Here is a 13,898-nt window from a genome sequence, read left to right as displayed (position 1 = left end):
GGGAGGGCATCAATGTGATCTCGCAAGGAAGGAAGCGGCGCCCCTCCCCGTCTGCCTGCCCTGCTCAGCGTCTCTGCTGGCTCCCCTGGCCTCTCCTCCCCGCCTGCTTCTGGACAGAGTGTTATTTTCAGTTTTGTGGGTGACCTCTGTGTCCCCTCTCTTCTCTGGCCTTTACCCTGAAGGCCTGAGTCTGTCTCTGGGCTCTGAAGACCTCTCTACAGTCGTGGTTCTCAAACTCGAGCGAGCACACAGATCACCTGGAGAGCTAATTAAACGGGGTCAGTCCGTCAGGGGTGGGACCTGAGAATATGCCTTTCTAGCAGCTTTCCAGGGGCCTCAGCCCCAGCTGGCCCCAGGACCCTGCTTTGAGAACCGCTGCTCCACAGCCTCTTTTCACAAAAGGGAGATGACACGCACGAGCTCGCCCTGCAGCCCGAATTTGCAAAGGTGGCACCACCTGGGTGTCGGTCTGTCCTCCCTTTCTGTCCACCTGCATCTCTTTCAGCCTCCCCCCGGGCCTCTGCATCACCGCATACTTCCTGTCAGTTCCCATCCATCTGAAGCAGCAAGGCCTAACGCCTGGGATTCCTGCTTGAAGACCAGCCGTATGGTGTCCCAAATATTATCTGTCACCTTCCTCTTTCCAGCACCTTTGCCTACTCCCTACCCCCGTTCAATGGCTTTTAGAAGCCATCTTTTTACAGTGGAATGCCTCTCAGAGCCCCCCTTTTTGAGAACAATTCCTGGAAACCATCGATTTTCAGGACAGCTACTAATTCAGATCGCTCTTCACTCGGTCTCCCTGCGGAGCACAGGCTTTTTAGGGGAGAAGGATGTCTTACAACCACTGAGTGAGGATGTACTGACAGCTGACGAAACGCTCCTTGCCGTCACCGAAGTTGGTGCCGCACACGGCCCTCTTGCTGCAGTGTCACAGTGCGTGTGACGAGTTTTCTCCATGTCAGGAAGCCACAGCTGCTCTGGGAAATGGCTTATGGGCCGAACGCCGTCTGGGCGGTGGCCGCACGGGTGCTTGGGCTGAATGTGCTCTGTCTGCATGTCCTTCTGCTCAAGGCCCCCTTGCCCTTTTCTAGACTCGACTTCCTCTGAAGTGGATGGCTCCTGAATCCATCTTTGACAAAATCTACAGCACCAAGAGTGACGTGTGGTCTTACGGAGTACTGCTGTGGGAAATCTTCTCCTTAGGTAAACCTGGGGAGGGAAGAGATCGAATAGCCCAGCACGGAGCAGCGCCGCCTCTGCCCAGTGTCCCTTGGGTAGATCAGCATCAAAAAGAACTGCAAGCCCACACAGGCTCTCAGATGAGGAGTGGTGCACACACGTGCCCCTGGGCCAAAAAGATGTTCCTACAAATGTGAACAAGGCTGAACCAGGACAAAATCTCAACTCAGATGTACCTTCAGCCCATCTGGCTATTCCTTCCCGTCCTTTGTTCCCTTCCCCTGATTCCTCAAACATCCATATCCTAATGCCTATTTCTCTTTCTTTCCTGCGTCCTCCCTCCCCTCAGAATTTCCCAGGAAGGCCCCAACAAACACAGCTCAACCAGCGCCTCTGATGTTAGCCCAGCCAGCCCTGGACATTGGCTTATGCAGGATGAACAGCAGGAACACTGGCTGTGTTTACTCTGCTTCCAACAACACCCACTCTGGGTGGCTGGAAGCCTTGTTCAGGGCCCCACACACACACGGGCGCACAGGGCCCACATCTGCTTGCAGTCACACACTGATGCTCTGAGGCCTCCCAAACATGGGGTCTAGCCAAGAGTCTTTTGGACTTTGCCAAAAATTTGCCTTTCCGAGCAAATAAAAATCACCCAGTAACATCCCTGGTTTCCTGTAATGTGTGAAAACCATTCCCCTGCTTTCGATGACAGGCACCTGTGGCTTCCAGTCTTTGAAAGCAGCTTGGCGGCCCCAGTGGCCCCGCAGTGACACAGTGCCAGCACTGCACGCCTCCCAGCTGCTTCCTTCCAGCAGCAATCACTAGAAAGTGCAAACAAGCGCTCAGATAGCCGAGGTTCGAGGTCTGGAACGGAGCAGACTGGGAGGCCTTGCTCACCCCACCCCCAGCCTCGTCCTGCAGCTCCAGGCCCCCTTCCCTCGGGCATATCACAGCAACCAGTCCCCCAGCCGTGTGCCGTTTACAAGAAAGTGAGTTAAAATCATTCTCAGTGAGGTGCGAATGAGCCACAAGTAACCTCAGAGTCCATTGACTTTTTCAAAAGAAGCTCATTAACCCAAGGAATGAGTCTCTAAATGATGGAATTCCTTTAGAGTTCCTCATAGGGAGAGGGGAGGGACCAAACCCTTCAGATGACACCCTTTCTCCAGACCAGACAGGAGTAGCCGTGGGAATGTTGGCATCAGGCACCCGGCACCAAGCAATCCAGCGTGTGCCACTAGCAAGGATGTGCTGGGTTTCCCTGTGGCCCGTCCCGTGCTCTGAGATCCAGTCCCATCACTGGGAATTTATTACTAAACCATCACTTTGAGGGGAGGAAATACACACGGTATTGGCCTCTCGGGCCCTGCAGCCTTAACGTGCCCTGTGTTTCCCCACATTGCCCTGTACAGGTGGGTCCCCGTATCCGGGCGTGCAGATGGATGAGGACTTCTGCAGCCGCCTGAAGGAAGGCATGCGGATGAGAGCCCCGGAATACGCCACTCCTGAAATGTGAGCCCTGCCTCCACCACTCCCTGCCCGGCCCCTCAGGAGAGGGGCGTTCTGTTCACCCTGGGAGGTGTCTTCAGGGATGCCCCTGAGTAGCCCTGTGGGGCCCAGCTGTGCTAGGAGTATTTTCCAAAAGTGGGCAGCACATCCTTGACCCTTCCCTACCTGTGTCTTCTCTTGACCCCTGACATGACTCTCCAAGGCCTCTAGCTGGGAACTGACGTTAGAAACGCAGCTTCTAGTGTGAATCCAGGCACAGCTGAACAGACCACCCAGGAACTGAAGGCCAGACCTGGTCCTCACTCACCAGGTGGGAGCCAGCAAGCTCAGAGCCAGGGATGGAGGGCCACACTGCCCATCCTCCACCCACACCAGAGACCTGAGTGGGCTGGTCTGGAGTGGGGGTGAGGGGATCTCCTGACAGGAGTAACCCTGCTCCACAGAAGCCCACGTGGAGAATGAGATTGTTTAGACTCATGTCAGGACACGTGTAAACTCGCTTTAGGACTTTGCTTGGCACCATCCGGAGCCGCTGCTCGCGGTGGTCCCCTGCCGCGCCGGCCTGCGACTCCAGGAGGACCACAGGCCCTGTGTGATGCCAGCCGGCCCCCTCGGACCCTGCGCAGACGCTTGCTCCTTCTCTCGGATACTTTCTTCCTAAAGCTTTGTGGATGTTTTGCACTCGGGGGCCTGGGCAGGAATGTGATGACGCTGGCGGTTTTGTGGAGCTGCTGAGAAGGACTTGGGCCTGTCTGAGGCGGCACCACATTTCCTGAACTGGCAGAGCCCCCCACCACCACTTGCACAGTGGGGGCCTGGCGGGAGCCCTGCGATGGCCTTTGGGAGGAGTCAGAGGCAATGAAGGAAGTGCGGGCTTGGCCACAGTGCAAGGCCTCTGTCTCTCCTCCATTGTCCAGAGACAAGCTAGGTCAGACCCAGGACGAGGACAGGGGACTCGGGCCGCAAAGGCAGGGCTAGGGAGCAGCCTGAGGGCAGAGGAGAGAGGAGGGGCCTGTTCCTGTCAGTCGTAGGTGGTGTCCTGGCCAGGAAAGCGCTGGAGGCAGGGCCCAGGGCCACCTCTGGGCCGCAGAGAGAGCTCCCCACTGCTCGCTTCTTTACTTGCTGGAGAGGGGCAAATGCCAGGAGGTCTGGTTTAAAATGAGGGCACTTCGCTCTTTACAGCTTTCTAAGTATTTCACATGGGCCTCATGTGAAGATCTCAGCCTGCTTCACAGGGCAGGCAGGCTTCTCATATGAATTTGATGAGTAATGAAACTAAGCCCCTGAGAAGGACCGTGACTTGTCAGCTAAGTAGAGAGGACTCCGGTTTAGAAGGCCGCCCTCGGGACTGAGCTCCCTAGATCACAGGGCTGTTAAATGAGGAATCTACCCCACATTCCTTAGAAGAAATGTTTCTTTAATATGTCCACTCATGCTTTGAATTAAGTATTTCCTTCCACTTTTCATATGATCTGAAAATCACAAGGGCAAGTTCTCAATGACTAACAGTAATAATAATCATTGCAGTCATTAATAATAACATTCAATATTTATCAGTTATTTAGTGCTTATTAAGTGTCACACTGTTTTAAACACTTTACGTATTAATTTACCCAGTTCTCATAAACAACCTCATAAAGCGGGTACTGTCATCTCCATTCACAGATGAGGAAACCTAAGTGATATGCCACTTTGCTAATAAGTTAAGCAAACCGAGCCTGGGTCCAGAGTCCACGACACCATGCTACAAACCTTCAGGCTGTGTTTCCAATTCTTATCCTGGTTCTGGTCCAAAATAACTCTACAGGTACAAAGTCACATTGGACCAAAACCTCCCCTGGACCTGATCACACCTTCACGTCTGTGTAAGGCAGCACTTGAACCCCAGCCTGTAGAGAGAAGGGTGGCTCCTCGATCTGGAGAGTTTATTCTAGAAATTATAACAAGAAAGCAGGGGCTTTGTGAAGTGTTTGTTAAGAAGTCCAGGATTCAGACCTCCAGCCATCCTCGAGCCTTTGGAAGCCCATGGAGTAATTTCCTTCCTGTTTGCTCCCACAGTGGGAGGGCCTGGGCGAGGACGAGAGCGGCACTCTGAATCGGGTTCTGTGCCCTGAACTTGGCCTAAGTTGGCAAGCGCTTGGGAGCTTGGGTGACAGCTTGGAAAGGAAGCTCTTCCCACAACCCCCGCTTGTCTCAAGAAGGGGTGTGAGGCTGGGGGCAACTGGTGCCCCCTTTCCTTACTAAACCTGTTTACTCAGTGATGTAAAACTGTTCAACGTTGAGTCACAGGTCCCTTGTCCAGAGCCTGTTTAATCAGATGTCTTTCAATAAGATGATAAGTAATGAATGTCTTGATATTTTTTTCTCTTCCTTTGGTGTTTGCTGAGATGATTTGCATTGAATTTTAGGCAGAGGAATGGAAACCAGAAATCTGAAACCAAGAATCAAAATAAAAACCAGCAGTAGTCGTAGGTGTTCCCTCTGGCTGGTTTCAGCAGAAAGGGAACTACGCACGGTCCTTGTGCTGACAGCTGCTTCTCGGCGGCCAAGTGATGCTGGCCGAGATAAGCCTGCGGCCTCGGCCGGCCCGAACACTCTTCACTCTAGGCCTCTCTTTTTTGCCTGGTTCAAGCCCTTCTCGGTTTGGCGACCTTTGAGAGAATATCTGTGTATATACTTAATGTTCTTCCATGCCTCTGAGAGTGTTTATTTCAAGAGACAAGGGAGCCTTAGACGTAGGGCTGACGCAGGCCAGCCTCCACCACAGCCCATGCACCTGCGGTGCAGGTCTCAGCCTTGCATCTGGTGACCACCTGTCTCTGCAGGATGCATCTGTGTACCTGTCGCAATAAACTAGCACGGGGGTAAACATGCCTTCCCAGGAGGGCCGCGCAGGCCCACGCAGGCTCTGTCCTGTGTGCCTCAGACCTCTGGCCGCCAGCAGGCTGGCCCAGGTTGTCTGAATGGAGCCCATGCCTGGAGCCCTGACTGTGCGGCACTGCTGGGCAGGGAGAGGTAAGGGGTCTTGGGCACTGCAGCCCGTGTCCTGTGTCCCCAGAGAGCAGGGACAACAGCCCAGGGTTAAGAGCCCCCTTCCTCACTTGCAGCCTCCTAGGTGCCTGTAAACTGTGCCCAGTGCAGTGGTGCCTGACCCTGGCCCCTGGTCACACTCAGCCAAGGGCCCTCGCAGCTCAGAGCTGGTCGACCCCCGGGAGTTGGGTAAAAGGGGTACAGAAGATGGAATACAGGGTGGGAGGGACTGGAATCAGCTTCTGCAGAGTCTTGACTGGAGGTCTGGACCTAGGTGGGAGAACTAGTGATTCAGACGTGTGATCTTTATGAGCTCTTGTCCCTTCATCAAAGACTTAGGGCATCTGCCCACTGGGTACTTTTCAGAAAGCAGCACCTCAGCTCCACCCCCCAGCCATGAGGAGAGCTTGCTTGCGCTGATGGGTGCCCGTGGTACCACCATTCCCCCGGGCACCTAGAATTTTGTCCTTGGGTTAAATCAGAACCTTTGGACACACACTCCAACTTTGATCTGACCCCGCCAGAGTCCTCCACAGTCCAGGTGGTCTTCTGAGAGAAGAGACTACTCACGATAAACATCTCTCGAGGACAAAGAGCCCAAAGAGGAGTAACCCTTAAGGCAGCGTGTGTGCGCCCCAGCCCACCCACCGCAGGTGTTTTGCAAAGAAGGGGCAGACAGAGACCTGTCCTCCCCGCAAACGTGACCAAGAGAGGAGACCGATGCCTTTCCGTCTAAACAGTCAGGAGAATCACGGGGGAACCTGCAGACATTTAAGTCCCAGGACAAGAGTCGGCTTCTGTAATATTAAGATAAACGGTTTCAAACCCAGAGGCTCAGCCTGTACCTTTTGCTTGAGTGGGGAGAGGCCAGTGTTTATGAGGGCAGCTGTGAAATGTGAGGTGGGGGTACACAGCCACGTGCAGAAAGCTCGCACTCGGCCAAGGAGCGCCTCAGGCTGTGTGGATGGCCACCTTTTAAGAGGAAGTGACATGGGAGGTGGACACAGTGCCTTCCCCCGAATTGCCACAGCCCAGCTTGGTAATGGACTTGGACATGCTCATTAACAAGCCCAAGCCGACCCTCGTCACAGCCGTGTCGGCAGTCCTACAGCCTCCTCACCCACGGAGAGCTGCGTCTGCGTCTGCGTCACCTCCCCCCCTAAGGACACTGTCCTGCTCTTGACAAGGCGGGAGGGCACCACATTCCACAGCCCAGTGGCCAGGGCTGTTTCTGCTCCACTCGGAGCACAGGCCTCCCAAAAGCCGGGCCGTCAGGGGCTCCGGGGGCTGCTTTACTAGCTTGCCAGTGCAGACCTATTTTCCACTACCGGCAGGACCTGACCCAGGCAGCCCGTGTGTGTCGCAGCTGCGTCCCCAGATCTAAAAATGAAGCAAACACCACACGCGTGTGGTCTTCACTCGCGCGCCCCCAGCCCCTTTGCTGGTGAGCAGGGAGACCCCGGGAGTCACCTGCTCTCCAGCGACTTCCGCTCTGCTTTCACCCGGCAGCTATCAGACCATGCTGGACTGCTGGCACAGAGACCCCGCAGACAGGCCGCGATTCGCAGAGCTTGTGGAGAAACTAGGCGACCTGCTCCAAGCCAACGTACAGCAGGTAAGCTTACCCGGACTATCAGGACGCCAGACGCCTTGAATGTAAGGCAGGGGGTCTTATTTGTCTGGTGTTATTTTAATGGCTGTTAAAAGCTGAGATGAGCAGTAAAAGAAAAATACGTGTGTGTGTGTGTGTGTGTGTGTGTGTGTGTGTGTGTGTGTGTGTGTGTGTGTGTGTGTGTGTGTGTGTGCGCGCGCGCGCGCACGTACGCGCAGAACTGTCTTCCCCAAACACAACCAGGACTGTGGCAGGCACACAGTAGAAGCTAACGCGGTGGTCCGCGGACGCGGGATGAAGTGGGAACGTGGGCACCCAGAGCCCTGCCCTTGGTCTTGCAGGACGGGAAGGACTACATCCCACTCAACGCCATACTGACAGGAACCAGCGGGTTCACGTACTCAACTCCTGCCTTCTCTGAGGACTTCTTCAAGGAAGATATTTCTGCTCCAAAGTTTAATTCAGGAAGTTCTGATAATGTCAGGTAAGATTTCTTTCTTTCTCCAAATTCATTTAATAAAATTTTAAACGTATTAAAAAAGCCCACCTCCTAAGCCCAACCAGAGCATCCTGCCTGTCCTGTCTCTCCCCTCCGAACACGCGTGTGTTTTCCTTTCTGCTGAACCATTAGAAAGAGGACAGCAGGCCCTGTGACACTTCCCTCTGAACACTGGTCCACCTCTGGGAAGGCTACTCTCCTGTGCAGCCACCACAGAAACGGGTGATTCCTTCATATTAAATTTTCAAATTTCCATTATTTTCCCCAAATGTCTTTCATACTTTTTAAAAAGCACCCTCTAATCGAGAATAACATACTGCATTCCCTCTGGTTTCTCTAGTCTGTCTTATTCTAGACGAACTGCTCCATCTTTCTTCCCCCAATGACCTTGACTTTTTTCATGATACCTTCCATAAAAGGAAACAAACTGGATTTTTCCCTCTTACCTAACAAACTAACATCTCTCTCATTACTGAAGAGGAGACTGAGGAAGGGGTGAGAGACTGGGGGCAGGGAAAGGAAGAAAGATGCACTGAGCACATCCGCAGCGCGGGGGATCCACACTCCCATGCTAGCGGTTACTGTGTGTCCCCCACTCCCAGGGCCAGCGGCTGCAGACACGTGCTGGGTGTGGCCTGGCGCTGTGCTAGGCTCTCTGCAGACTCCACTCTCATGCTCAGAACAGTGCTATGCGGACGTCCAGATATCCTTCCTGTCATACAAACAGCAACATCAAAGCTCCACAGCTCGCCAAAACTGTGTGGCTAGAAAGCGGCAGAAATAGGATTTCTAACCCAGGCGTTCTGACACGCCCTCCCTGTCCCCTGCAGTCAGGACTCTCTCTAGGACTTTTAGACTATCCTGTGAGCCTTCTAGCATCTTTATATGCAGTAGGTACAGTCCCAGGGCTCTGACCTCAGTCCGGCCAACCTTGCCAGGCGACCAGGCAAGGCGAGGGAAGAGCCGCAATGTCTGAGAGGACTGAGCCTGTCACAGGCCTGGAGCAAGCCCTGGGCCAGCCGACATTTGTGAATGGCTTGCAGGTCAGCGGCCCTGTTTATACTTCACAACCAGCCCAAGAGGCTGAAAGAGATGAGCCGTCCATCTTTTGAAGATGAGAAAACTAGCTTGCATTAAGTCCATTAGCAAAGTCGGACTGGGTCAGACCTCGGGAGGAGGCGTCAGAGCTACGTGGGCCCGTCCGGCCTGCCACTTAGCCTAACAGGGTGCCTGCCTGGGAAGCGGGCCTCGTCCACAGCGACGGGGCATCAGCCGAGTGAGCATACAGTGGTGTCCCTGCTGGTCCCTCCTAGTACATGGTCCACAAAAGCTCAGTGGGCAGTTACAGGGAAATCATGTAAACACCGCCCCGTCCCCCAATCTGTAATCAGAGAACAGGGTGTGCAGGCCCCAGTCCCCAATTATGCCACCAAACTGGCTGTGTGGCCCGACGGGTCCTGGCCTTTCACAGTAACAGCTGTTCTGATGAAGCCGTGTCCCCGCTCTGGGCATCACTTCTCCCCTTTGGGATGTGAGTGTTTAGACCAGATGACGACTCAGGTGTCTTCTTGGCCTGACACCTGATTCTTCGAGGGACCAGAGGCCCGACCACTACCGAATCTCTGAAGGGTCCCCCTGGGGTTTTGCTCAAAACCATGCCATGTGGATTAGCAGCCATGGGAGGAAGTAGCATCACCTCAGGATTCCTAGGAGGGCACAGCCAGAGACTCACAGCCTCTCAGGGAGCGAGGCGAGCCCTCCTGGTGTTCTGGCTCCTCGTAGCGGGGCTGCGGTGCCCACGGTCTCCAGACTAACCAAAGCCGGAGGCACTTCCCTGTCCTGATTACTCTTTCTGCTTCTTTAGATATGTAAATGCTTTCAATTTCATCAGCCTGGAAAGAATCAAAACCTTCGAAGAACTTTCACCAAATGCCACCTCCATGCTTGATGTAAGTAATGGAATTAACCCACCAGTGCCCCCCTGGCAGGACCCTTGGCCAGACCCCATCCAAACACAAACCCCAGTGGTCTGGTGGCTCTCGGTCCACGGGGGCCAGTAATCAGCGGTGGCTGAAATGACAATTTCGGGGGACTGACAACAAGACTTAGCTATACAGAGCTAATTAGAAAGTAATTCTATAGTTTGAAGATGACCCAGAATTCACTCCAGGGCCTGAGTCCTTGCCTGGTCATAGTCTAGTCCCTCCGTGGTGGGTTCTCAGCTTCTGGGCTCTCAGTGACAGAACCCTGCTTTCAGAGTAACAGAGGGACCCAAAGCCTTCACAACAAAGCAGAGAGCCCTCTCCTACGAGCAGCTTCAGGATTCTGCAAGAAGCCTGCCTGGGCCTTCTGCTCCCTCCCGCTGAGGTTCCAGCCATGTTCCCACCCAGCCACACAGGGAGTAGTAGCCCAGACGGCCCGGCAAATGGGAAGCTAGACCAGCCTATCCCTTAGAGAACTGGCACACGGGGAGGAGAGGGAGGCCTGGGCCTGAGTGTGACCTCCAGACACCCTGCTGCTGAGGGAGCTAGAAATGCTGACCTCAGGGCCACCCCTATGTACCAAGCTGGCTCTGCACCGTCACAAGATCTCCAGGGGCTGCATACACGTTACAGTCTGAGAGGCGCCGGGGCTGCCCGTGACCTAGAGGGGCCCGGGAGACCAGCTGCGGTGCGAAGGTTATGACTGTGAGCAGTGCGGCCTTGAGGCCCAGCACAGCCACCACTGAAAACACCCAGCCCTCTCAGACACCAGATATAAAAAGACTTAAACATTAAAAACACTGCTAATAAGCTGGAGAATACAGAAGCAAGGTAGCTGGAAATTCTGCTTTGCTGCTCAGGATACTGGTTTTGGGTTTTCAGTCCAAGGAAACGATACTGAGCAAAACATGGAAGATTTCTTTGAACCTTAACCCTCGGCTCCCTGACACAGAGGGAACTCGAGCAGCCCCTTCACTGAGACTCCTTTCCTGGTAGTCAAGGACGTGCACACAGCCCTGCTGGAGACGGGAGGGGTGGCAGAGCACGTGAGGTCCGCTTACTGGAAATGCCCAATTAACCGGGTAGGAAGGGGTCTGTGTAAAACTCGATGCTAAATGTGAATCAGTGAGGAAGTAAAATTGCTGGAAACTGTGACCGAAGAGGGCCTAAAAATTCTATAGAATCTTCAAGAAAGAAACTTAAACCATGTCTTTAATCATGTCTCAGAACCTTCACATATCATAGCCAATGGTCATCTGCCAAATTAGCTTTAATATACTTATGCAGTAATTTTCATGAAAGTTTACTAAGAAAAATGCTCACCTGTCGCCTGCAGTTTTCCATTCTGTTTACATTTACTTTGTTCACCTTCAGGAAGAAGGGCCTCAGGGTCACTGGGAATAGGGATTCCTGCAGTGGACAGTTTAGACTAGCCAATACAGAGAGAACGCTTTGTCTTCACAGGCAGGGACTGCGAGAGGTGAGGGCAGAGCCTGGAGTGACTGCACATGTGCATCCCAGCATCACGCCCCCCCCCCCACTTGGCAAGGACCCCTCCGGGTCAAGCAGTTGGTGTAACCTTGTCCTTCTTCCCCGCCAGGACTACCAGGTGGACAGTGGCAGTCTGCTGGCATCCCCCTTGCTGAAGCGCTTCACCTGGGCTGAGAGCAAACCCAAGGCTGCGCTGAAGATCAAGTAAGGGTGCTGGGTGCCTCTTCTAGGGTCACTTCCCAGAGCGGGCGGGGCTAGGGTGAGAAGGAAGATGCTGGGGGGTGGGCTGGTTAATTGTGATATTTGAGGCCTACTTGCTCTCCTGAACTAGTGTCCAGGCACTGCAGGAAGCACTCTTCCCCCGGAAGGACAGGAAAGAAGGCAGAAAAATCAGGTACATGAGTGCCACGCTCTGGGAAGACTGCGATTTCAGAGAAAAACAGAAAATTCCAGCAGAGACAGGCAGCCCACGCACAGCCCCTCAGTTGAAAGGAGCCTGACACACTCAACTGTGAACAGCGCACGATTCAGACAGAGGCGTGCTTCTGGGGGCGGGGAGAACCCGCACCTGGTACCGTGCCCGGGGCCGCGGTGGAGCTGGTCCTGAGACAGGCCATCCAGAGAGCCCGACCTTTCCAAGTGAAGGCTCATTCCCCTGCGGTCCTGGCCCTCCTTCCTCCACACCTGACCCCTGACACTGCTGTCCAAATTCCCCACGGCCCTGCTTCTCTCTGCTCATCTCTGCCCAGGGACAGGGCTGAACAGGGTGAGGCCAGGCCTGTCAGCCATGCCTTCCTCTCCTGGTCCAAAGGCCAGCCCCTGTGTCACCCACAGGCAGAGCCGGCTCCTCTTTTATCTACATCAGGGCTCTGCCGACATAGTCTTAAAGGGCCAGATAGCAAACAACCACTCAGCTCTGCCACTAGAGAGTAAAAGCAGCCGTCAACAGTACCCGAGCGAGGAGGTGTAGCTGTGTCCAAGTCAGCTCTGCGCACAGAAACCGGTGTCCATGGCCCAGGAGCACAGGAAAATACACTTGTCATTAGTCACCAGGGAGATGCAAATGGAAACCACATGAGCTACCGCTTCACACCTGCTAGAACTTCAGAATCAGCATAGGCCGACGTGGAGAAGCTCGGGCTCGGGACGCCTGCTGGTGGGAACGTGAAGTGACGCACCACTTTAGAAGATGGCCTAGCAGTTCCTCCAAAGGTTAGAGTAACTCGGCCCCAGCCTTCCAGCTTCTTAGGGAGACGCCCACAGCAATGAAAACTCACGGCCACACAAAAATTTGCACAGAGATGTTCATAACAGCATTACTCATAAAAACCAAAAGTAGAAACAACTCGAATGTCCACCAATTAATGAATGGATAAATAAACAGTAGTATATCCATACAATAAAAAGTATGAAATATTGACGCACGCTACCGCATCGGTGAACCTTGAATACTTTAGGTAGACAAGTCTAGTCATAAAACACCATGTATTGTATGGTTCCACTTATGAAATGCCTGGAAGAGGCAAATCTAGAGACAGAAAACCCATCTGTGGTTGTCAGGGGCTGGGGGTGGAGGAGTCGGGAAGAGGAGTGACTGGTACACGAATGGGTGTGGGTTTCGGAGGATGACGAAACTGTTCTGAAACTTGTAATGGTGGCGCCAGCTATGAATATACAAAAGAACACTGACCTGTACGCTTGAACTAGGTAAAATTGTATGTCAATTATGTCAAGCTGTTGTTTAGAAAAGAAAAAAAAAACACCACCGCCAAACAGGTGGCCAGTCCACAGGCTGCAGTTGGCTGACTCTGATGTAAATCAAAGGGTGGTAACAGACGCGTCCGAGTGACGGCCGGAGCACAACCAATCCGCTACCAGAGAATTCGCGGGACCGCACCGACTCCAGGCAGACACCTCGGCTCCCGCGCACAGCCGGGGTGCCAGAGCCGAGCCGCGGAGAGCAGCAGATTACAGGACTCGACGCGGGGTGAGGGGAGGCGCTCTTTGTTTATGTTTGGGGACACCTCTAGATCTTGGCGAAGAAAGGAAAAACATTCACTGCATTCTCCACTCTGAGACTGAAATACAGGACCCGAACCAGACGCCGGCGCCCAGAGCCAGTCTCACAACGCGCTGGTGCCCGGGGTTTTCTCATTCGCACCCCGGCTGCTGACAAAACCCCGCACGAGAGGACAAGAGTGCCTCCCGCCCCCGCGTGTCCGTCTTAGCCAAGCAGGTGTCCTCACCTCCGCCCTTGCTGGCGACATACCGGCCCAGAACTTCAGTTTCTAGAACACAAACACGGTAGGGAAACCACTGTACTAACCTTTCAGTAGGACGTTCTAGTCGTTTCTTGAAGCCGTTGTAACAACCACAAACTCGGCGGCTCCAAACCAGAGAAATGCATTCTCTCGGCACTCCGGAGGCTAGAAGTCCAAGATCACGGCGTCAGCAGGGCCGCGCTCCTTCCGGAGGCCCTGGGGAGGGTGGGCTCCTCGCCTTTCAGCCCCGGCGTCCCCCTGGGCACCCCCAGGCTGCGGCCGCGTCCCTCCTCGGCCTTCCCACCACGTCCTCCCGCGTGCGCGCGCGC

The 13,898-nt window shown here is 54.1% G+C and overlaps 1 protein-coding gene and 1 long non-coding RNA gene across 2 annotated transcripts in view; one reads left to right on the top strand and one right to left on the bottom strand.

Moving 5' to 3' along the window:
* Positions 1-12,397, bottom strand: part of LOC123615818 (uncharacterized) — a 75,971-nt gene extending 63,574 nt beyond the window's left edge. The window contains exon 1 of the long non-coding RNA XR_006723596.2: positions 12,261-12,397. This is a non-coding gene — a long non-coding RNA (uncharacterized LOC123615818). The remainder of the gene's footprint in view (positions 1-12,260) is intronic.
* FLT1 (fms related receptor tyrosine kinase 1) overlaps positions 1-13,898 on the top strand; it is a 159,965-nt gene that overhangs the window by 142,720 nt on the left and 3,347 nt on the right. Inside the window, exons 24-29 of the mRNA XM_074377969.1 lie at positions 1,095-1,206; positions 2,598-2,697; positions 7,234-7,339; positions 7,678-7,820; positions 9,700-9,784; positions 11,418-11,512. Coding sequence (XP_074234070.1) covers positions 1,095-1,206; positions 2,598-2,697; positions 7,234-7,339; positions 7,678-7,820; positions 9,700-9,784; positions 11,418-11,512 — 641 coding nt within the window. The remainder of the gene's footprint in view (positions 1-1,094; positions 1,207-2,597; positions 2,698-7,233; positions 7,340-7,677; positions 7,821-9,699; positions 9,785-11,417; positions 11,513-13,898) is intronic.

This window comes from Camelus bactrianus, chromosome 14 (genome assembly GCF_048773025.1).
Source record: "Camelus bactrianus isolate YW-2024 breed Bactrian camel chromosome 14, ASM4877302v1, whole genome shotgun sequence".
NCBI lineage: Eukaryota > Metazoa > Chordata > Mammalia > Artiodactyla > Camelidae > Camelus > Camelus bactrianus.
This window is presented reverse-complemented; position numbering and strand designations above follow the sequence as displayed.